Below are 23,869 nucleotides of genomic sequence, written 5' to 3'. Positions count from 1 at the left end.
TCACTCAGTGAGAGCTCTTTGGGAGAAAGCTCAACTACTCCAAAGAACCCCAGGCTTTTAGCCCTCACCACTGAGTTTTTATACTGAAGAAATGCCACCTGTGGAAAAACAGTGTACACTTGTTGCATCCTCTGTATCACAGCCCTTGCGAGCATAAAAAATGTTCTAGTATTATTCTGCTTCCATGTTCTCTTAGATCTGCCTGACACAGCACATAGTTCTTTCATGATACCTTTAAAAATGAAAACATTATGGTAAATTCTAGCCAGGCCAAACTTCTGCATCCGCCCCTATTATTTTTACAAAATTCATGGTGTTTTCAGAAGTAGTTGTTATAATAGGGTTGTAGCTCTGTAGTCCAGTAACACAGCATTGCCATTGCTAGTACCAAGCAACTCTCTGATATTGGCTTTGAATATTGGCTTTGAGTGGCTTTGAACTGAGTTTGCAAGGCTTCAGGACTGAGGTTGTCAGGCTTGCTTTGTCTGAACTTTTCTTGACTTGCCTGGAGCTTTGTTTTTATTTAGTTTAGCTGTAACAGCAGTTCTTGTAATGACAAGGTGGTTAGGGCTACTTTGCTTTATTTTTGCTTATCATTGTGTGGTATAACCAGAGTTTTTATATAGATAGTAGTAACAAGTAAATACTCTGAGCAGGTAGTGATGGTCCTGACTCTAACACAATGATGTTGTGTAGAAAACTATGAGGCTGGTGTGACAGCAGGGGCCTTGGGAAATGGGGACAGATATGAAGTGTAGAGGACTACAGGCATGGGATGATAAAAGGTGGGGCACAGGCTGGCACAGGGGACCCCATGGATATAAACAACTCACTGGTGATAGCTAAAGAAAAGCAGACCTGGATAGGGACCAGACAGGCTCTAGGGGTAACAAAAAGAACAAAGAAGAAGCATCAAACCTATGCAAATTGCACCATGTATGGAAAATTTGGATGTAACATGAATTTGCAGGCCAATGACAAAAAAAAGCAAAGGTATAAAAGCATGTTAGCAAACACATAAAAATGACCCCAGCTGGATCCTTGAGTGAGGCAGGAGCAACCATCAATATTGACATTCCTCTTGGCGAGGATGCCAGGTAGTGAGGGAGTGGGAAAGCGAGCATAAAACCAGGAAAAGGCATAGTTAGTAGGAAGTGCATGTGTAAGTATTTTAACTGCATTATTATTGAGACTTCTTCTACACAGTAGTATTCATTTATTCATTCTCTTTTTCTCTATTTTTCTATAATTTATCTGGACTAATAATAATTCTTTGATTAGACTGCTAAGATTTCAGTTAAACTAATAAAAAATTCTTTTTTTCACACTAAGGTGTGTTTCCTTTTTGTCCATAACAAGACTTCGAGAGCAATTATGTTTCTAAACTCATGACAAATATATGTGTCATGGGAAAACTATAACAAGCTAAAGTCAAGTGGACATTTAACCTTATGAATTTCATACAGAATACTGGAAAACCTTCAAATAATTCAGAAAAAAAAATCATGGAGAAAAGGGCAGAGCGTAAGTACTGAGTCTCACATTCAATTACTTGGGTTTTGGTGGCTGAAAGACGAAAATATGTGCAATAGCATGAGTTTTTCCAGTATATTTTTAAATGTTCTTCGCAACTGTGCCTAGCAATTAATCCATGAAGATTAAACTTTAAATGACCTTCCCCCTTTTAACTTCAGTGAAGTGTTCATTTATATGTCACAAATATGAAACACAGATACCTGTAATAGAAAAGATGTGTCACAAAGAATGAAAAGCATAAGATATTTTTTCTGTATATTTTAAAGATTTCCCTGGAACAATGCAACTGAAATCTCTTTCTGAATCATAACTGGAAAATTTTATACGAAGAATTAGCAAGCTGTTAGGTTCTCACCTCTTTCCCTTATGATATAAGTATTCTTCTTCTTGGTTCCTAAACATGATGCTTCTAGATTTAAATCCTGACTTTAAAAAAAAGGCTCCTTTTGCAAGGCTCTTCTGATTGAGATACATGCTAATAAGATGGTAAATACAGTAAGTTTAACATAAAGATAGTTTGTACTCTCTGCAGCTTTATAGCTTGATAATGGAAGAGCTTAAATTAATAAATGCTTAAAGCTCCTCAGTAACACTGAGCGTATAAAGATAAAAGGGACTCTAGCAGATTTCTCTCGTTATCATCACATATATTTTTTCAAACACATTATGCAGATCTAATTACTAACACAGTCTGGAGAAAAGGATTTAACTTTCAGAACAGACTGGTCAGATATTTTTTAATAATTAAAGCACAATTTCATTCTGTAATGTTATAATTTAAAAATGCATCTTCTTGTACTTAATACTGAAATAAAAAGAGGAAGCCAGGTGTCTCTTTCATAATTAAGATTAAAAAAAAAAAAACCTTTGAGGGGTTCTAATCCTCTAGAGTCTTCCCGGCAGCTCCCAAGGAAATTCCTCTCTTATATTAAAATAACAAAACATTGACGCATGGGGCTAAATTTTGTCCTCATTTTCACTTCCGCAAACCCACTGCAGACAGTGGTGCTGCCAAAGTGTCAAGGAGTGTAGAGTTGGAAGACAGCAGGCTCCCTGTTAGCATGAAGACACAGGGCATGTGCATGGGCCACTGCTCAGATGGTCCTGAGGACCTCCCTGAGTCGTGCCCTTGCTGAAAGGGGACCCAGAAGGCAGCCAGATGCACCTCAGTGGCTACAAGACTGCGATGGCCTTGACTTCTACTACTCCTTTTCATCCATCCGTCTCCGTAGGTTTTCCCTTCCTATCAGTTTGTGCCCACGCGCAGGGGTGAGACAAAGCTCTGCACCAGCGGAGCTTCTAGCAGGTGGATTTCCTAAGCTTCCCCTACATTCTTGTTTCAGAGCCCTGAGATAACACTGAGTCAGGCTGCACATGACTGAATGAGTGTAAATGAGGCCACTGAACAAAACTGTGGTTACAGTGTGAGCCTCTGACAACTTAGCTGGGCTCTCAAGCAATCCTCAGACAGACTCCTGCTGGCACAGTTAAATCCATTGGTCTGAAAGGTTCGAGACCAAGCCAATCTCAGTAAATACCCTTCTTTCGCCTAAGTCTTCTTTTCAGATTTTAAGTATACCATGCGAAATGAGACTTTCAAACTCTAAATTTATAATGAGAATTTGAAGGAAACTTTAGGATTAAATTGCAAACCTATATTCTCAGTGATTGTTCTCTGCCTCCAGTGAGATACTGTAAGGTAAAATAAATATTTTATTATCCAAACCTGGATCATTGTAAAAAATTTTTTCTTCTTTTAGTTCATTTTCTCTTATTGTTATCTGTGCTAGAAACTATTAAACAATCTACAGAATTCTAATAAAGAAAACTAGAAAAATCATGCCTGTGAGGTATAACAAAAATCTAATTGCTAAACTTTTCTTGCTCATTGCTTTTAGCAATGTAGAGCTGCAGAATAGCTTAGGGTGGAAGGGACCTCAGGAGGACATCTAGTTCCAACCGCTCCTCAAAGGAGGGCACACTTCAAGGTTAGATCAGGTTGCTCAGAGCATTCACACATCAAAATTTGGCCACCTCCAGTGATGGAGATTCCACAGCTGCTCCAAGCAACCATTTCCACTGCTTAACACCCTCCGCATCTGATATATTTTTTTTCTCATATCTAGTCAGAAATATTCCATGTATTTTTATAAAGCATTAGTAGCATCAGATCAGGAGCTGTTTCAGACTTTTAAGGCTTGATTTTACAGCCTTTTAGCTGTCCTTTTATGGATTCAGAAAGTAACAACTATTAAGTGGCTTTAACAGGTGAAGGCAACAGCAGAAGGAAGAGGAGAACCAATGTCTCCTGGTTCCTACAACTATGTTCTGTTCTCCAGACCACGCAGGTGAACTGGAAGGGGAAAGCAAAGATAACATCATAAAGCTTATTGCTACAATGACTTGTAAAATGCCAGCACATTATTTTTCTTGGTTCTTTTCCATAGTCAAAAACATATCTCTGTACTATTTTCCAGCTTAAGTACATGACAGAGTTTTTCTCTGTCATGATTTGTTAATCAGCTTTGCAAATTTCAATGCTGAAAATTTCTAAAGAAAAAGATTTAAAGCAAGGTTTTTTCCAGGCTCTATCCATAAAGCCTAATATCTTTTCTATATTGTAGGAAAATTATAGCATAATACAAAACCATTTTAACCTGAATTTTTAATGGCTAGCATCTTTCATATTCTGGCTGATCTCCATCGTCACACTTGTTTCAGCTCCAGAGAAAGTGATATGCTTTTTCAGATATGACATGTTTAAATATTTTTCTCTGGAACAAGAATGGAAGAAGTGAAGTTTTTAAAAGCTTTTATTATAACATTTCACACTCCTGACCATCATGTTTTATGTCTCTATTATTTTCACCCAAAGCACAAAACAGTGTATACATTCACTTTTGGCATATTTACACTTCTGTTAAAAGATTAAGGAAGCAATTTTCAAGAAGATCACTTTTCCGAGTGACCTTAGAGTGTTCTGTTGCAAAACAGAAATAATTGGCGTGTTGATGAATAAAGACTAATGATGAATAAAGAATAAATGCTGCTATTTTATTTAGAGAAAAGATACCATCTTACCCAATGAGCTGTTATTCAGGACACACTCCAAATACTCGACCATTGCCTCAATATCACTGTCCTGTGGATGAAAAACGTAAGGAACAGCATTAGTGTGAGACAAACTTAAATATAAACATTCTGTACCAGAGGTATGATCCCACGAACAAAAAGGATAGCACTCACACCAATGAGTGCTAGCACTAGAGTATAGAATTGTAAGACAGGAATATATTTTTCAGAGCTTTTTCAATGTTTTCTTCTCCTAAAACATCAGGTTTGGGGATGATATTATATACAAACAATTATTTAGGTCAGGATCCTTGCAAAACATGTATGTGTAGAACAAGTATGCATGAAGTTTAAAGAAGATATGATTACTTTTGAGGATGGCATGCAATCTCTGAAAGTTCAGCAATGTTTTAGCATCAGTTAGTCCTGAAATACCTGAAATAATATTACATTGAAAAAAGAAACTGGGAGCTTCTTAACTATGCCAACATTTCTTAGGCTTCTGACAGCTGGCATTGGGAGTTAATATTTGTGTTTCATTTAATTGCATCTACTACTATCTATTAACTATCTATTAACAATTACTAATTAAGAATGTTTTGATTAAAAAAAAGATAATAGCACTTTTCTATTTGAAGTTTTCTATTAGCAGACAGATAATTAATAGTTCTGTCATGATATCTTTAATGTGATATGTTACTCATGTACACTGATGAGATCTGAAGAGCTGACCATTAAGCAAAGATTGTGCTCCAGAAGCAGTTCAGAATTTGTTCGAGTCCAAGAGAAAAACCTGAGTTACCAGAATCTGTCATCACATCCTATTTAACAGCATGGCATTTCTTGGTTATTTAAAAAAGTCAAAATCTTGGTCTTGGTGAAAAAATCTGCCAAAATTCCCTATTTTAAAATGGGGTCTGTGGTTTTAAAACAATTAATGGGCATAAAACAAACTATATTCACCTTAGCTTCTACAAAGGACAATCTTCTTTGTATTTTTAGGTGATCTTACTCAAAATATCCATTTTAAATCCTCAAACTGAGGAACTGCTAGTATACCTTAATAGAAAAGAGTTTCTCAAATACTTTTCAGCAATAAATGTGAGCTGGCTAGTGGCCTTTCTGTGCAAGTGAGAGGTGTTATGGATAAGCATGATCTCACTTCTTACGATCCTAAGTCGTTTCATATGCTTATATCAGAAATAGGCCCTGCTATTTTGACTGAGGTTCGCAAACAGGAATCAGCATCTTGGTTAACTGCAAATCCATGGACAGAGAGACAAAAACATGGCAAAGGACTACACAGAATACTAATACAATCGTTTTAATAAAACCATTTTTTCGACGGGATATAGTGTAATTCCAAAGCCTGGGACTCCTCACTGCTGGGCACACTTACCATAGGCATCACAACAGAGCTGAACTTTCTCATTATGCTGTGAGGCAAAGGATGCACTTCTACCACTGAAAGCTGTAGCTTTCAAGGAACTAGCTAGGCTAAATTGGCTATCCAGGTATAAAACCTGAGTGAAGAAGGGGAACTCTTCTCTAGCACTTGAATGAACAGTTAATTGACTTGCACTGAGGTGAAACTGCCTGTGCTTTTTCTCCACTTGGATTTAACAGTCCAAGAGGATTTCAGCTATTTTATCTAATATAGTTCTTTAATATATTTCTTTAATATTTCTCTTTTTGCAGAGAAAACAAAGTCCTACAGAATAGGAAAGGGAATCTGACAGATACACAGAAGAGAAGCTCTCTTACATGCAAGAGCCAGCACAGAAGACTGCTTGGACATTTCAAATTCAAAACTAATGAACCACATTCTAATTGCAATGAGTCGTGCCGAGGCATGCGTTAGGAATCCAGTGGAGAGTTTTTTGAGTGCTGGCACACAGACTACCCACAGCCAGTGCTGAGGCCACTGGAGGTATAATAATTTATGCCAGTTGATTATCTGGTTTGATGATCTCAGGAGTGACCTAAAACCTGGAAATTGAAAATAGGGGCTAATGTACCATATAAGCAGGCTTCTTGTCATAACGAAGAGGGCGAATCTGTTATTATTTTTGTCACTAAAAGAAAACACAAAGACCAAGATAATAAATTGCAGTAAAAACTGTACATTAGCATCTCAGCTAAATCAAAGCCAATGTGAAACTCTCACTGAATGCTAACTTTTCAAGATGTAACCTCTGGTGAGCTTCATACTTTCAAATTCTTTTTTAGAAAGAGTTTCTCATTCTCCTTTATATTTTTCCCTTAATTAGCTCTCCTGCAATTAGAAAACCAGTGTTCCTTGAAAAAAACTTGTGAAAAAGAGCCATCAGATAAAGGAGCCAAAAGTCCAGAAATGTAACTGGAAAATTCCTGCTTGAAATCCAGCAATCTGACTTTGTGCAAGGAAAGAGAGGGAGAAGAGACACTAAACTGCAATGCTACAACAAAGATGAGCTGTCTGGATGCACATTGTGGAGCTGAACCTTGTGGTAACTCCACATCTACAACTGGATCACGTAGCTGAAAGCACACAGGCTGTATTAGAAGATAACAATAAGGGGAAAACAGCTGCCCCAGCTGCCATCCTAAACCTTTAAAATTATACAACTCCAGTGCCTTACTCTACCTTCTTAACCGAACAAGTGTTGCATCCCAAGCAAGGCCATTATTCCTCAGTCTACCTTGGCATCTGTGGAAGCCTAACATAGTTTGAATAAATAAGCCCAGATCTCTTTCTACATCGTGCACTCCAATGTGCTGTTCAATTAGATGACTTTTCTGACCTCACACTATTGCATGAAGATTGGACTTTTTTTTAATCTTTGTTTGAAGTGTTAATGGGGTCACCAAGGAGCACTGCCAGACTGGAGCATTTCTGCACTCACTCTGCACAAAAGAAACCAGTAAAACAAAAATTGGACAGCTGAGAGGTTTGCAGATTATGCACAATTATGAAAGTAAATACCCTACAGGTCCTTATCCTGAGATACAGTGGAATGGCTTCATTCATAGCACAGTCTTCCAAAAACTTAATTTGTGACTGTATTTTTGAAGGAAGAGTTGAAGTGTATGAATCCTGTCTCTGAAGTAGTAACAGAGGTCTGGTCTGGTCTCCACTGAGATCAGTAGGAGTTTTGGTATGAAGTAGATGACTGCAGAAGCAATCTCCTGCAATATACTATCAAGGTCACATCTATTCTGGTAGATTTTGAAGTTTAATATTGTTAATATTGAGCACAATGCCACCTACTTTTGAGTGGGATTCATCTCACAGAACTGTTGTCATCCAGAACAAAGATGTCCCATGCATACTAAAAACTACAGATCCCTTTATAATGGCCAGAGAGAGGGAAGCCCTTTTAAGCATATTTCATCCGATCTATGTTAGATGTATACTGCAAGATAACATAAATTATGCCCTAAAATTACTTGTTTATCTTCCCTAATTGTAGAGTCTAGAGCCAACTAGTTCAGACATAGGTGCCTATATTTGCACAGCTAAGTCCGGGCTGCTTTGATTTTGGACTCCCTGTAGAATCTTTCACGTGAAAAAGGGAAAATTTAAAATTTGGCTCACTTTCCAAGAAAAATAAAAGGTGAGTGCATCACTATCCAGAAATACAGTGCTACCTTATCAAAGGTGCTGGTTGGTATGAGAAAAAACAGACAGACAATTTGCTTCTTTACCAGAGGAAGTTCTAAAAGGCAAACATTCACAGACTGTGTTTGCTAATCACTCTGTGTAGGCCAATTCAAGAGATTTAATGGAATATGTGCACATGGACTGTTGGTAAATTGAAGCCACATAGTCCTTAAAGGACTGGATTCTGAAAAGAGATGTCAGTGGAGCATTTCTTCTAACCCACGGTGTTAGCTCTTGTCATCACCAAATTGTGAATAGCTACAGAATGACTAAATGTCACTGCTCAAATCTGACTGCCAATACCGAACTTATTCTGCATTATTAACAAATCTATTTTTATCTTCTGTCCTTCGTTAATTGTAAGCAGCAGTCTGCCTGTTCAAAAACACTATTGATTGATTGACACTTAACAATACCTTCAACGAAAGTCGAATGAAAAATTTTAAAAGGCATTCTGGAAAGGAAAAAGATATATTTAAAGTCTGATAAAAGTGAGCCGTAGTTTATTTTCAAGATTACATTGTGGTAGATTTACCAAGTGACAGAGAGTTTGTGTGTCTGGGGTTTGTTCGGTTTACGCAGACCCAGCATCCTGCACATTTGCAACAAAAGCATTGCCTTAAATATTCCGCTGATTTACAACTGACTAATTATTTCTATAGAACATTACTCTACAAACCATTCCTGAACTTTAAAGTTTATATAGTGAAACAACAAAAGTTAGTTTCATGTTTTGAAGGAATATGTCTATTTGTTCAAATTATGTTTTCACAGGCAGTGTACACAGTGCCTTAAGTGGATGGCCTAGGGTAAAAATTAATTGTTCCTAAATGTCACAGGGGGACCCATTTTCAAAACTGACGGGTATTTAAGTCACTGATTTCACTGAGATTTGATCACTAAAGACAAGATTCACTTCAAATCATTTTGACCAGATATAAATTAGGTGTCTTTTCCAATACTCTCCAACCTTTTCTCAAACTGCAATCCCTAAAATTTTCTTGCGGCAGCCTCACCTGATAAAGCTGCTTTAAGCCTTCTAATAACAAGTTTCCTTTTCATTGATCCCTTCTGTGATGCTTGGGAGAGCCTAAGATCCAAAAACTGCTGGTCAAGTTTCGCGGGTGTTTAAACTCATAGTTTGTCATTTTATCCTAGAAAATGTGTCTAAAATAGGCAGGAAGAAGTGGCGTTTAGAGGTGCATATCCTTCCCCAGGAATTAGAGAGGGAGCCCTGATCTTATGCTTAATGTGGACTCTCAGATTTAACTTAACTTACACATAGCTAACATTATGTGAGAGAACCCCATTCTGAGTGTTTTACGGTGACAATGTAGTTTACTGGCAACAGTTCTCCCTAAGGCATTCTTGGGAATCTTATCCCTAAACTTGAAGGAAGGCAAGATTCTCTATCATCACTATCTCAGACGAAGTACACATAGGCATACACACATAATGACCTCATAGTGTTGACATACACACACATACATATTCCCACCAAAACCAAGTTTCAGTAATGTCAGTGGGACAACATCTCTGAGAGTGAGCTTAATATTCCCTTAGAAAACAAGCATCAAAGGTATACTGTTTTCCCAAAGGTCACATATACCTGTTGATTTGTCTTAGCGACAGTCTGTGATGCTTCCACATCCTCCTCCTCTTCACTGCTTTCTGAACAGGATTCAAACTCATCATTATAATATTCTTCTGCGATTTGTGGGTCTTCAGGGATCTCTAAAGGTGGTAAGAGTTTATAGCAGGTAGACAGACAGACAATCTGCATGATCTTAACAAGATACAAGGCATTTTATATCACCCAGATATTACATCACAGCACATTCTGCAATTGAAATCATGGGAGAGGTTCTCCGATAAAAATGTTCACCTTTGATGACAGGACAGTGTTAAAACCATCTCTGTCAGAAGGTCAGATCCTCATCATACGCAAATTAATGACCTCAAGGGATCTCTATTGATTTGGGGCTGAAATCACAGAACCATAGCTTAACTCAGGCTAGAAGGGACCTCGGGATCACCTAGTCCAGCCTTGCTCAGAGCAGGGTCAGCACTGAATTGAATCCTGCAGGAAGAGCAACAGCTTTCATGAGGTGAAATTTTGCCCTATCTTGGTTTTCTCCAACATGCATATGCTGTGGTGGATAAGGGGGCTAAGCTATTATGGAAAATAATATATAACAGGCCAATGTTTAAAAGATACAGTATATAAAATCTGTATCTCTTTTCCAAACTTCCCCAAAACAAAAACACAGTAAATAAAAAAAAATTTTTCAGAAGTCAAGCTACATATACTTGGGTGGCATGCTTTCTCAGAGTATGTCTTGACAAGCTATAGTAGGAGCAGTAAGCGCAATGTGAATATAACCAATGAGCCTATGGAGTACAATATTTATTAAAATGCAGCATATTTATCACAGCATAGAAGACACCACAGCCACTCTAAACCGGGTAAAATCCTTTACTGTTTCCGATTCCATAAGTAATGAGCCAGTAAAATGGCTCAAGGCCTGATTGCGCCTGACTGAGCAAACTCTCCTTAGTTGTGTGTTCAGTTTTAAGCAGAGATTGAACTGTGGTCTTACTGGTGGCTTTCTGAAGAAATAGCAGGATCTTCATTTTTCTGGAAGGGAAACTGCAATGCAAAGACTTGCCCAAGGGTGACAGAGGTCGGGGACAGAAACGGCCTGATAGCAGCTGAAAGCCTGGCTCAGCAGTTGTGTCTATCAATAGCCTGAAGCATTTGTGGAGGGAGATATTCCGGGAGGGCTAATCCCTTTGCTTTGATTTTAGGCAGTCCCTTCCTGAGTTATCATGAAGATAATTTATAGCCAAGTCTAGGTCTGATTTTTTTTTATGCTGTTACGGTTTTCGGAAAGAAAAAAGTTGATATCCTTCTTTGGCTAGTATTATTCCAAGAAATGTTATTTGAAGACAAAAGCAGCCTAACATTCATCTGACATGAATCACCATAGTCTTAACTTTAGCTAGTGCTGATTTCTCCCATTATTTCCAATTAAGGCTACATCTTTAAAGAAATACAAACTGACTTATTTTAAATGTTCCTGCTTTGAAATAAACTAAATTCAAACAACATGTCATTAAAAATTAGAAACACCTGATAGCTTTTTCTAATTGTTTCTCATGGATAAAAAATGTAAGTATTTAAACAAGAGAATACAGTTAAAAATCCATTTAAAGATGCCCTTGGAATTTGGCAAGGGGAATCATTCTAATCTTTTAAAAAAGAGTACTCAGGGAAAAAGTAAAAATGTATTTATCTGCTGCATTAGGTGGTTGAAGCTCTGCTGCTGAAATATTCTCTCTACCATCTGCTCTCTCTAGAGCATTTTTACAAACACTTCCTTGTTTTATAAAGTTGATTTACCTCCAAAATGCTGATACATTTTCACTCAGGTTTTTCTATTCTAAGACTTTTACGCAAGCTGAATAACAGCACTATGCTGCACTGACACAATTTCTCATCCTTCCTTTTTCTGTTTTTCATCTTTCTTAGTTTCAAATAAAGATCAATATGTGGCTTCCAGGAAAACAACAACAAAGCCAAAAACTTTTTCCCACAAAAGAAAGCATTTATTATTGCGTTTAAGTTCTTCAAAGTGCCATTTGACAGAGAAGCCTAACACTTCATCTTGAAAAAAAGATCTTACAAATCATTCCTTTTTATCATGGAAGAACACTACTAAGTGAAGACATGTCTCCTTTTCTCTTCCAGATTAAGTGAGCACTAATTTTTCTCTCTTTCAAGGAGGCTACCATTCCTGTAATTATTATAATTTTATTAGGTTCATCTGCATTATATCTATTAGCATATAGGCATTCACATACATATGAATCAGCCCATTTATTATATTATAATGCAAGCATCATACTACACTAGTGTTTTCTGAGTTGTCTTCTCCTCCCATGTTCTGCATTTGTTTACTGTCATACTGAAAAACACAACCCTCCTCTCCTCAGCCAAACAAGGTATCAAAATTAGTCTTATTACTTATAAGGTCAAAATATCTGCTCTGGCTTCACTAAAGCCCTATAGCTTGCAAACAGCCCATGAGTAGGCAGGTTGTTCCACAGAGCTGCCGATGCCTCAGAATTACGGGATGCTGACACCGGCTGCATCCCAGCTCCACATCAGCTTTCGCATCCTTTTCAAAACTGCCTACTTTACCATTTGTGAAATTGTTTTGACCTATATTCGTGGATGGCTAATTAATCCAAGTTCAGTAACATAACAAAATGCTAGTTCAGACACTGAAAAGAGATAGTTCAGGACACAAACGTTTACTAGCCTCGGTTCAGATACTATTCCAAATGACATTTCTGAAAGAAATCGGTATGTCCAGTGGATTGGAGCATGTGAACTAACCATAATATAAAAAGAAGAATAAATGGTTTCTCTATATTATTATATACTACAAAAAAAAAAAAAAAAAAGAAAAAGAAAAAAGAAAAGGCAAAAAAGGCCCAGGCCGTCTTTAAAGCTTTTTTTTTATGACAAGCATCTTTAAAGAAGGGATCTTCAAAATATCAGCAAATTCATTTAGTATGTATCACTCCATATAAGAGTTCTTTGAGTCCTACTAAAGAGAGTCAAATCCCAGTTGTCCACATGCTACAGATGCAGAGACAAAGCTCTGGCTCTCTGCAGAGCTAATTTGGGTACAGAACAGCTTATTTAGCTGAGACTCAGGATCAGCCTGATTTCAAGAACAAATTAGCTGGCTTTAGCACAGCAGGTATCATGAGTCATTGTGGCAAGCTGTACCCAAGCTGGCCACCCACCAAACCTGCTTGAATATCCTAGCACTGTGTGGTACTGCTCCACCGCAAGAGACACTAAAGAAACAGCAGCGACTGACTCACTTCCACCAGACCTGACACTAACAGACAGAGTAAAATCCACAGCCATTCTTTGAAAAGCACTTAGTTTCTCCACACTTTAGTGCAGTGCAGATAAACTGAGTCTGGCTAGGCTTTTTGGCTCAAGGCAGGCATCATCAGGTGAGGCTGGGCTCCACATAGAGCTGCTTCCTTGTCTGCAGTGCATCCTCCAGTATGATTGCTACCTGAGTTTTCCCACTATCCCGAATACTTCATCCTCACTTCATCTCCACTAGCCAGGTGGTGAAGAGCTGACTATGGCCACAATCTCCAGAATATTCTTGGTGCAGTTCCACTTCTCAGCAATGTAGCACAGAAGAAATATCCTCAGTTTGTAGTTTCACAGCAGTAGCTTTCACTGAAGTGTTGCTCTTTGGGCTAGGTCTCTTTGACTCTTGCTTACTCACTTTTGCATAGCCTAGCAGGGACTCCAAGGCTAGGGCCTTGATTCTAACCTTTGCTCTGACATAAAATAGAAATTAACTCCATTTGTGCCTGGAAGTTATTTTGGAAAAAGAAGTGGTGCTAGTGAGGTTAATGTCCAGCCTTCCATATTGAAAGAGAAAATAAAAATTCTGCTGCAGGACTCAGAATATCCTGTCTCACTGTTTCAACAGCTGGACTGGGAGAAGAACAGTGATGTATGTAAGAAGGTCCTGTCACCACCTGCAGCCCACTGGACTTACTGTGCTCACACAGCAATGCTGACCTGCCCAAGCATAAAACTACCCCAAGTCACCAGCAAAGTCGATCTGTGCTGCCTACGTGTGGTAGGTAGGTAGACTCTACTTTCACAGATTCCTGGAAAAAAAAAGGTTGTGGTAACATCCAGTATACGGTTTTCTAATACTGGGCCACCTGGCTAAACATGATGCCTGGTGCCTGAAAGCCATTGTAATAAATTTGCCCCTCAGATGCCTGTTCTCCCTCTGAAACAGCATACTTATATGCTCCTTATGGAGCACAGTCTTTACTGCTCTTTCTGCACCCTCTCACCCCACAGTCTGTAGGCTTGCTCTCTGAAAATACATTGCATTTTATCTAGCTTTGCATATCTCACTAAGGTCAGTCACAGTACCTTTTATTTGCTTACAAAGCACTTCATTCAGAACAAACTCAGGTATTGCTTACAAATTGCAAGGCACTCTAGGCATATCATTAAGACACTTGGTATTTTTAAAGTGTATTAGCTATTCAAAAGAAAAAACTACAAATAATTATATTTCTCTTTACATTTCTTTCTACATATACCATGATGCTAACAGTGGAACCAAGGATAAAAAATTAGTTATCTAAAAAATTCATAAAAGCACAGTTATTTCCCAAAAAGATAAACTATGCAAAAAATGAAAGAATGCAATACTTATAATATTTTGCTTAATCTACCAAAAGCTTTTTCCAGGTAGCACGGTATCTTGGTGACAACAATAGTTTCTTCCAATGAGATGAAAATACTTTGATAAATATCTTTAATTTTCTCCTGCCTTCAAGTCATATTTATAATTGGTATATAGAAGGAGCATTCTAAAATACCGCTGCATGTAGAAGCCAAGGAATAGGGTTAATTTATGTTTTTTAAAATAACAGAGAAGAAGGAAAAATGAAACAGAACTGTATGATGTATGTTCATTTTCACCACTCATATTCACAATAACCAAGTCACACTTGGCCCTTAAGGACTAGTGTACTTTTTTATCCCCACAGCTTTACTGTGTCTCTGGAAAGGGCTGGATTCTATCAGTTGTCACTTCCCAGTCTTAAGGAGAAAACTTGCTAATTCCACGTACCTGCCCTCCTCATTCCCAAAGCACTACAAACACCAAAGTGAGGAGCAAATCATTCAGCTACTTTGACAAACATGTACTGTCATGAGATATAATGCATTCTTGAAGTTAGGGTGGCATGAATTGAAGCACCGAAAATCAATGCTATATAGCAGCAGTTATTGGCTACCACGCATTGCCATAGAGTCCCCGAAAAATTAAGGGGGAGCCAGAACACACAAATTTACACTGCTTCCCTTGCAAAGGCGGCTACAGGAACTGGGTATAGGCTGGGAACTGAGGCAAGAACAGTGCAAAGTCTTCTCCTGCCTTCTGATTCTGCATTGAGCTGGGCTGCAAAACAGCCCACAGGCAGGACCTGATCAGGAAAGCAGAGATGTCCTTTTCTTGCTGTGGAAACTCATCAGAGAATTCCAAATTGGTTCATAATGCAATATCAGAATGCAACCCAAAAGACATCTTCTCACCTACTGGTAACTTGGAAAGCAACAGCAAACACAACGTAAAGATTTTGTGAAGGTATAGCAGTTTGCAACTGAATAAATGTTGCAACTGATATAGAAGCAGATAATATGTCCTAAAAGATAGAAGCTGGGGCAAGGAAGGAACTGTTTCAAAAGCTGACAGGTCTTTTCTCATTGTCATTAACCAATGAACCTTACACCTGAGGTGACCCAGTAGTATTTCATACCACTTCAAACCTGAAGCTCTGTGCTTTTCATTCAGCCTGTTTGAAATCTGACATACTCATTTTACATGACACAACTTGCAACTATATTTTATTCTGAAATAGGTTTGCACAGAAAGTGGAGCTCACACCCAGTTACCTGTACTGTCACTGTTTCATCCTGAGGATATAATTGTATCACATCTAAATCCTTCTCCCTTAAATTAGTTTCTTAAGGGTAGAACTCTTAAAACTTGTTAATCAAAATTTGTTTTGATTCAGTGCCTATAAAAAACTGTATTTGTTGATATGTTTCCCCAACTATTGATGTTGAATAAGTACAGATAGTATTGTAAAAGTAGGTATTACATATTGGACTGAATCTAGCAGAGGCCCTCAAGCTGGGCAGGAGGCTGGAGCACTTGGCATACAAGGAGATGCTGAGAGAGCTGTGTCTGGTCAGTCTTAAGAAGACAAGGCAAAGTGGAAACCTTATTGCTGTCCATGACTATCTGATCAGAGGACAGAAGGAAGACGAAAGCAGACTCTTCTCAGAGGTGCATGGCAATAGGACAAGAGGCAACAAACACAAGTTGGAACATAGTAAACTATAATTAGGTGTTAGGAAAACTATTTTTACCATGAGGGTGGTCAAATGCTTGAACAGGGGCTGTGGGATCTTTGTCCTTGGAAGTGATCTGATTAGACCTGCTTTGAGCAGGGGGTTGTACTAGGTGACCTCCAGAGGTCCTTTCTAACCTAAATTACTCTATGATTGTGTGATTACATGATGCTCCATAAACCAGTTCTTCAGAATTACCAGAATTACCCCTAATATATTTGCTCATGTACATATTTAACACACACTGTTACAAGCTGAGAAGAAACACGCCTATTTCTCCATGTCCCTGCAAAAAAACCATGTTCTCAGAAATCACTGGCAAAAAGAGATGGTGAACAGAGCTGGCCAACACTCTTCAGAATAGCGCATCGGTTATCATAAAGATTGCGTCAAGGTAGAAAATAGAAAGACTTGAAGCTCCATAATTAGAAGAGAGGATTGAAATGTACAGATATACTTCCCTGTGCTACATAATCCTGAATGAAAAACTGTAGATAAGAACAACGGCTCTGGGTCCCTCCACAGTCCAGGTCAACACGCACATGATTAGGCAAAAATAAGACAACTCCAATATTATAATTTAAATTCACACAGATTGGTTTCCTTCCAGGGCAGGACAAAAACTTAAATTTAAAAGTTGCCATCAAACAGAATTGATGTCCTTTGGTCAGCTTCAAATGAGATATGCATTATTAAGCTACAAAACTTCATTTTTCAGAAGGTCAGAGGAAGCTTTCGTCTGGCTATTCTAAACTAGACTTTAAAAGACTCCAGGCGAGCACAGTTTGGGAAATGAACTAAGGGACCTAACAGAACTTTTGTGTCTATGAATGTCTTGTGCCAGCCTTTTGCCTAAGCATAAAAGGACTAAGCAGTCATTAAAAGAAATACATTCTGACATGGCTGTATACACTATAGCTGTGAAGTAAAATGATCTGTTCTAAATGAGAACTAGAAATACAGCAATAATTAAACATTGATATTTCATAATCTTGGTTTTAGTACTATAAAAGGGTAAAAGCTTTGATTAACTTGTGGGCTTTACTGAGTGATGATTTAACAATTGTGACTGGGTAGGAAAAATGGAGATAAAGAGGATGTAAATCAGAGTAGCGTTATGGAGGTCTTCTATGACTTGATGTTAGAAATGAAATAATTCATTCAAAATATTTTTACAAGGAAAAATTACTTCTTTATCCAAAAAGAGATTACCAAGAAAAACCCTCTATTTCAAGGACACTGTTTTTTTCAGACCTCCCATCCCCTGGTATTTGATCAATATGTATACAGGGAGAGCCTGAGAGGAGGAAAGGAAGAGGTTCTGAGTAACTAGAAATAATAATTATGCTAAAAAGGTGTTGTTAACAAAAAAGAACAGCAAGAAACATCACTTTCATCACAATTTTTTTCCCTAAGGTTTTTTTGGGGGGAGGTGGTCCTATTTTTGTAATTGTTGTCTATACAGAAAGGGGAGCTCTGGTAGGCAGTGACACTGAAGACGATGTCATGCCACTTTTCAAGCACCATTTAAAGTTTCCCAAATCTCCTAAGGGTCTTCTAAATATTCAGAAATCTTTCTGCTATTAATGGGAGGATGAAGAGAAAGAACAATATAACAATGAAGTCAATAACAGAGAGCACTTAGTGAGTCTTTGGAAGCCATTTCCTTTATGCATGAAGAGACACTATTATTGTAAAGGCTGCCCTATTATTTGCATAGTGTCCAGCAGGAACACAGCAAGGGCTGTCATTAAAAGAAAACTGACCATGAAACTACCTTAAAACATCAGTCTAAAACTACCTTAGCCTTTCAATCATTTTAAACTTTTTGATTAGTCACAGCATACTTTCAAATAAAATCTCAGTATTCCTGCTTCATTTAGCAGAGACTGCCTGATACTTTCCTTCTCAGTTTGATGACAGTGTTGGGAAGGAGAGAATCCATGCGCTAATAAAAATCTCTGCACCTTAGGAAAGTCACAACCCTTTCCTCTGGGTTCTGTTCAGCTATGCTTTTTTCAAGACTTAAAATGGGAATATTTTCATGGCCAGAACTTACTGAAAGAGTCAAAAATGAATGGCGTGGTTCAGATCCAAACTTGGGTAAGCAGTTCAGTGGCTGTGACAGTCTGGATGTAGCAAAGGTAAATGTAAAATACATTTAATTTGGATATGAACAGCAAAGTAAGTTGTATTTTAGACCTATACAAAAACAAGTAAATGACTGCAGCCAAGTAAATCTAGGAACAACAAAGCACTGAGAGGTTAAACAACTAGATGAATTTAACAGGTGAAAGTCAATGTATTTGCTAGATCTCAGGGGCACACTCTGCTCAATGCAGCAGATAAAATAGCAGGAGAATGTAAACTAAGCTCTTTTATTTGTGTCACCTTCTCACTTCCTCCCAGCTATTTGTCTGACAGTCACAAGGACTAAAGGCTAAACTGGTAGGAACTGCAAACTAATTCAGTGTTTGCATCCTCTTTCTGAACAAATTCTTCCCCACTTGGAATTGGCTCCAGCTTTTGATGTCACCATGCAATTTGTCCGAGCTCCCCAGAAATGCTGCTTAGTTTGATAAGTGAGCTACAAAGCTGTTTTGGAGGGGAAGCACTTATTCAGTGTTTCTCTGTATCATCCTGTTCACTGATGCTTTGTTTGCAAGTAAATGCCTGGTGTGCCTTTATTTATGTTGGTTTAACCTTGAGTCTATAGTGCAGTGTAGTTACATTGCCCTGTATGTAGAACTGATCTGCAATCAAAACTAGGATCTAAGGAAGCTACAAAACACTAAACCGTGTAAATGCCTGCTAAGGAATCCGTATATATCCCCAAAAATGTTATACTAATTTTGATACATTTGCTTTTAACTGCTTCCTAAATTCGTAGAGTGTTTTGTAAATGTTCTTTAACGCTATGCTCCGGAATGAGTGAAGGGACTCCCAGGGCAGGTTTTAAAAAGAATCAGCCAGAATCTTTTTAACTGTCGTCATTGATCAAGGTTAAATGTTGAGGTAGGCCCTATTTATCAATGCCAAACTAAATCAATATGAAAAATACATCAGAAAAAAAGTGCCAGCTGTAGAGGAACATATTTTGCTATCCCCACACTTTCAAAGTGTTTGGCTTTTTTTTATACAAATGCTGCTTAAAGTCTACATTTATTTCATTCTGCAAGCTTCCCTCTGAACAGCTGTAGGAGCAAGACTTCTGTAATAAGTAAGCTGTGAATTTTTGTGAAGCTGTGAAAAGATTTATGTAGCTAGGCATACTGAATAGTACTTTGCTTTGGAAAAGGTTTCCTGGTGGGTTTATGAATAGAATTCAATTCCTGATGGATAGAAAGGCCTCAGCTTCTCAATAAAAATAAGCTGAAGCATTTAATTAAAAAGTTGAAGATAATGGACAACGCAGTTTTTCATAGAAGCTTCTAATTACTCTAAACATAAGTCATTCTGAAACTTCACAAAATTCCCAAGGATATCTGTAGGTCTAGGGCTGCCCTCATAGAAGAAGGATTTAAATGCAAGCTCTAACCAAAGCAAGATACCATCAGCTCTCCAAAGGCAATATTTTTAGGGAAGAACTCCTTAAATGAGAAAAATAACATTTCAGTCAATAAAAAATCCGTTGACTCATTTTCCTCTTCATAGCTAAAACTCACAAATTTTGTTTAGCCTTATTTTTGCTAGAATGAACCAGATTTATTATTCTCCCTTTAACTGAATTTTGGGCAAAGTGGGATCTCAATATGAAACTGGGAAAGAAAAGCAACAGAGAGCTAAACAGAGCTGGCAGGCATGCTGCTGGTGTGCCTACTCTCTGAAACCTGGGAGTGTCTCAGGAATTTGGCACCCCCCGTGCAAAGAGCAAGCAAAGTGCTGGTAACTGCAAATGGTAACCTTACTGGAGGTAAGTTTCTCCCAGAAAGCATCCTATAGCATCTTTTCAGCAAGCAGAAACTTGGGGAATATACGTTATGGTCCTGGAAATAGTCCTGCTTTTAACATTGATCTATATCTTTACAGTTATTATGATGCTATTCTTCTATGTTATTCTACTCACTTATTAAAAGCTATGTTCCTTACATATCTGTTGAAGTTACAGCAATATAAATCTGTGCACATGAATCACTCATCAAGAACCAACTTGCTGTGACTCCAGTAGATATGTTACCTATATCTGAGATGAGTTTACTCCGTTCCTTTTATTCTTCTTTTTTGATTCCTCTTTTACACAATTTTATTTGATTTGGACATGCTAAATTTAGCTGGCCCAGCTACCTGTGGTTCTCCAAACAGGTATTGTGTAATAAGTTGTCATCTTTCTCCACAGATCTGATCCATGGCAGAAGCTCATTCATGTCTGAATGTTTAGCTCAGGAAAGGCTGTTTCCTCCACACTGGGACTACTAAGGATTCACTGGTTTTGCATGAAGTAGGGTAACCACATGAAAGAGGGAACCACTGCATAACCCACGAAAGGAATCACTGCAACTTTAACTTCTCGATTGAAACAAGGCCTTCTGGTTACAGAGGATACTATAACAATACAGAATGGTGCTTAATGATTATAAATATTATTCTGTTCTATTTTGACTTGTTGGAGTGAAAAACAAAACAACACACCCAATTTTCCTAAAAGCTTTTGAGCTGTATGATTGCCTGTGTGATCATGTTTTGGAGAACTACTCAGTTTCCCAATCAGTATGCATGAATACTGTTTTACAGTCACAATGCAAAATGTGCATGTGCAGAGATGCTTAAAAATGTGTTGAGAAAGACTGGAGGCTTTTAACCTTTTAAGATTTAAAAACACTTTGAAAATCATTCAACAAAGCTTATAAAATAACAGAGTGGAAAAAAACCCATTATTTTAGAATGAGTGAGCATTTGCAATTTGAGGTTCAGCTGAACTTCACCCACTTGAAATTCATAACAATAAACCCACAGCTTACAATTAGCAATGGAAATATAGAAATAATGTATGCAATTACTGTAATGCACATAGCTATTTTGGAATTATAATGAAATCAGGGGTTTGCCAGATGTAACATATTGCAACATATTAAATTAAGGAATTTAAAATGTTATAATCTTTGGAGCATACAAAAACAAAAAGGAATAGAATATAAACGAGAAAGACTAGGCAGATAGAACTAACTGATAGACAAAGGTGAAAAAAACTTTCTAAAGTTACGATGCAAAGGAAAACAGTTATGAAATGAAGTTCAGTATAGATTATTACTAAACATTTATGGTGAGAAGATTCTTGTTCTATTAGAATAGTCTCTACACTCAGGGGCCAGATAAGTGTGGAAAAAAAGAGGCAAGATTTATTTTCAGCTCCTAGTTCCCATAACTCATCCAGGGACTAGACATCTCTGTGAGTTGTGGCAGAGGCAGCAATCTTTATCTTCCTCCACGACATCAGGCTGCAGAGGAAAAGCCCGTCTCTATGGCTGCTGCTTTACTTGTAGCTCCAGTTCAGTGTCATCTATGTTTTAGAGTTCCTTAAGAAAGATGAGCTTAGACACATGCTAAAGTGTTTATTTAAAGTACTTTGCAGAAGTATAGAGCCCTGTGATCCCCACAGGAGTGAACTTCACCGAAGAAGTAAATATACGCTCTAGTGTCTCTTCCCAGAGCCATTGCTTTTGCCACTCCGCTTACACAGTAGGGTCCATGAACAAAAATATAGTTACATCAGCATAAATCAGCAATAATTTAAGTCAGTGGAATTATTACAAACTTCTACTGATATAACCAAGAGTAAAAAACATTGCCCTCAAGCGTAATTTTCTAATATGTAACATGCCTCTTGAATTCACATGCCTTTGATTTTTGCAGTCTTTTTCTGTACGAAGAACCTGAATACACCATATCATTAGCTTAAGCTATTTTGCTCCTAACTTGACCCCTTCCCACACACAAGCATGTCTAGTAAGAGCAGAGGAGTAGTTTAGGCAGAGCTAGTGCTCTTACAGAAAGGAGATGAAATGCAACAGATTCATCGGGAATGGATTCTTGGATTCATTCAAGTGAAGCCCCAGATAGTAATGTACAGGCAACCCAATAACTCAAAGTACAATAGTTGATTGGTGGCACTTAAGCCCAGTGTTGCCCCATTGTCTTTTTCATTCCAGTCTCTCAAGTGCTGCGGCTAAGACAAGCCATAAGAAATATGGGTGCATTTGCATACAGAATTTCTTAAATACTTTAAAAAAAACAAAAACAACAAAAAAACCACAAAAACCCATCCCATTCTTGTTTACCATGTTTTATCAGCTGTGCAATTGATACAAATACAGAGCGGCAATTCTAGTCACAAGTGCAAGCGCATGGCTTTAAGTTCTCATTGCTCCATCCATTTTTATCCCAACTTAGTTAAGCCAGTTTGTCATACCGATGACATGATAAAACAGATACAGCCTGATGAGTCTAGAAATTAAATGTTGGGCTATTGCAAAGCAATGCCAGAAAAGCACAATGAGTCCTGTACAATGCCTGAAACCAGAATGTATTGGGAATACACCAGTCATGTTGCATATTTCCTAAAAACACACAGCCCCATTTACCTCTTCCTTTTATCCAGTTAGATTAACTCTGTTGAAGTTGACATAGTTACATATCTGGGATAGTAGAGAGGCAGAACTGTAACACATCTTGCATACTTTTTATTTGTCTATAATCTTGGACAATCTATTAGTTGCTATGTTCCTGAGTAAACCTGAATTGTTGTCAAATAAGGATATACATCTTCTAGCCACAGAAAGACAGGAATGAAATAGTAAGGCTTGTATATCTTTCAAGGAACTGGCTCTCTAATTGCAACTTATCAAGCTCATTCTTTCTAAAGTCCAGGACTTCATGCATTTTAACTTGACCCTTCGTACATTTTAAAACAACCCCAAACCCTCTAGATAATCCTGATGCCCTTGCTGCTGGAATATTGTTTGGGGAAAACATTTGCACAAGCTTAACTCTGAGCAAATCAACAGATGCGTTTTTCTATTGCAAAGCAGTTTCTTTGCCTTGTATTATAGAAGCACTATAAGGAAAAGTATTTTACAACTGTCTTCTTCACAGCAAGACAGTAAGCTCTGTTGGCAGGATAATGCTGCACTCTTCAGATACAATTGACCTCTGTTGACTGCCCTCAAAACCAAGGGGCTATTAATGCATATGCTGAAGAAATTAACAGCAATTAGATTACAGTTTGTTGAATTTAATATCCCTTATGGCCCCTATAAAAAAGTATTGAGTTTCGATAGTGCAGATAGCTTTAAAACCAGCTTAAAAATCTTTCAGCTGTGAAAAACTGAACCAAATCAGAAGGACCAAAGAAGATGGTAAGGAAATGGTGGTTTTCATTGCATCTGTAATTGTACTGAGCTAACTTGAAGCACTTCTAGATACAGTTTATGATTTTGTAGCCAATTTCAAGGTAACTTCTGCTGTAGAAATTGAATCAGAAACCTTGAACATTCAGCTATTTCAGTTGTATAACAGGATTATGTCTTGTTCTTCATGCTTTATACCACTGCAAACACTAGGAGTCTCTACCTAGAGGATTTTCTATGTAGTAAACTCAGGTACTTTAGATATTCCACACTAATTTCCCACAT

At 37.8% G+C, this 23,869-nt stretch overlaps 1 protein-coding gene across 5 annotated transcripts in view; it reads right to left on the bottom strand.

Annotated features, from left to right (window-relative positions):
• The window catches only part of NEK11 (NIMA related kinase 11), a 110,530-nt gene that overhangs the window by 23,940 nt on the left and 62,721 nt on the right, over window positions 1-23,869 (bottom strand). For all 5 annotated transcript variants that reach the window (XM_064506397.1, XM_064506399.1, XM_064506400.1 and 2 more), the window contains 2 exons: window positions 9,861-9,985; window positions 4,618-4,678 (listed from right to left, as the gene is read on the bottom strand). In XM_064506397.1, the coding sequence (XP_064362467.1) occupies window positions 4,618-4,678; window positions 9,861-9,985 (186 nt within the window). The remainder of the gene's footprint in view (window positions 1-4,617; window positions 4,679-9,860; window positions 9,986-23,869) is intronic.

Source organism: Dromaius novaehollandiae, chromosome 2, assembly GCF_036370855.1.
Source record: "Dromaius novaehollandiae isolate bDroNov1 chromosome 2, bDroNov1.hap1, whole genome shotgun sequence".
Lineage (NCBI taxonomy): Eukaryota > Metazoa > Chordata > Aves > Casuariiformes > Dromaiidae > Dromaius > Dromaius novaehollandiae.
Note: the sequence above shows the minus strand (reverse complement) of the source record. Positions and strands in the feature narration are given on the sequence as shown.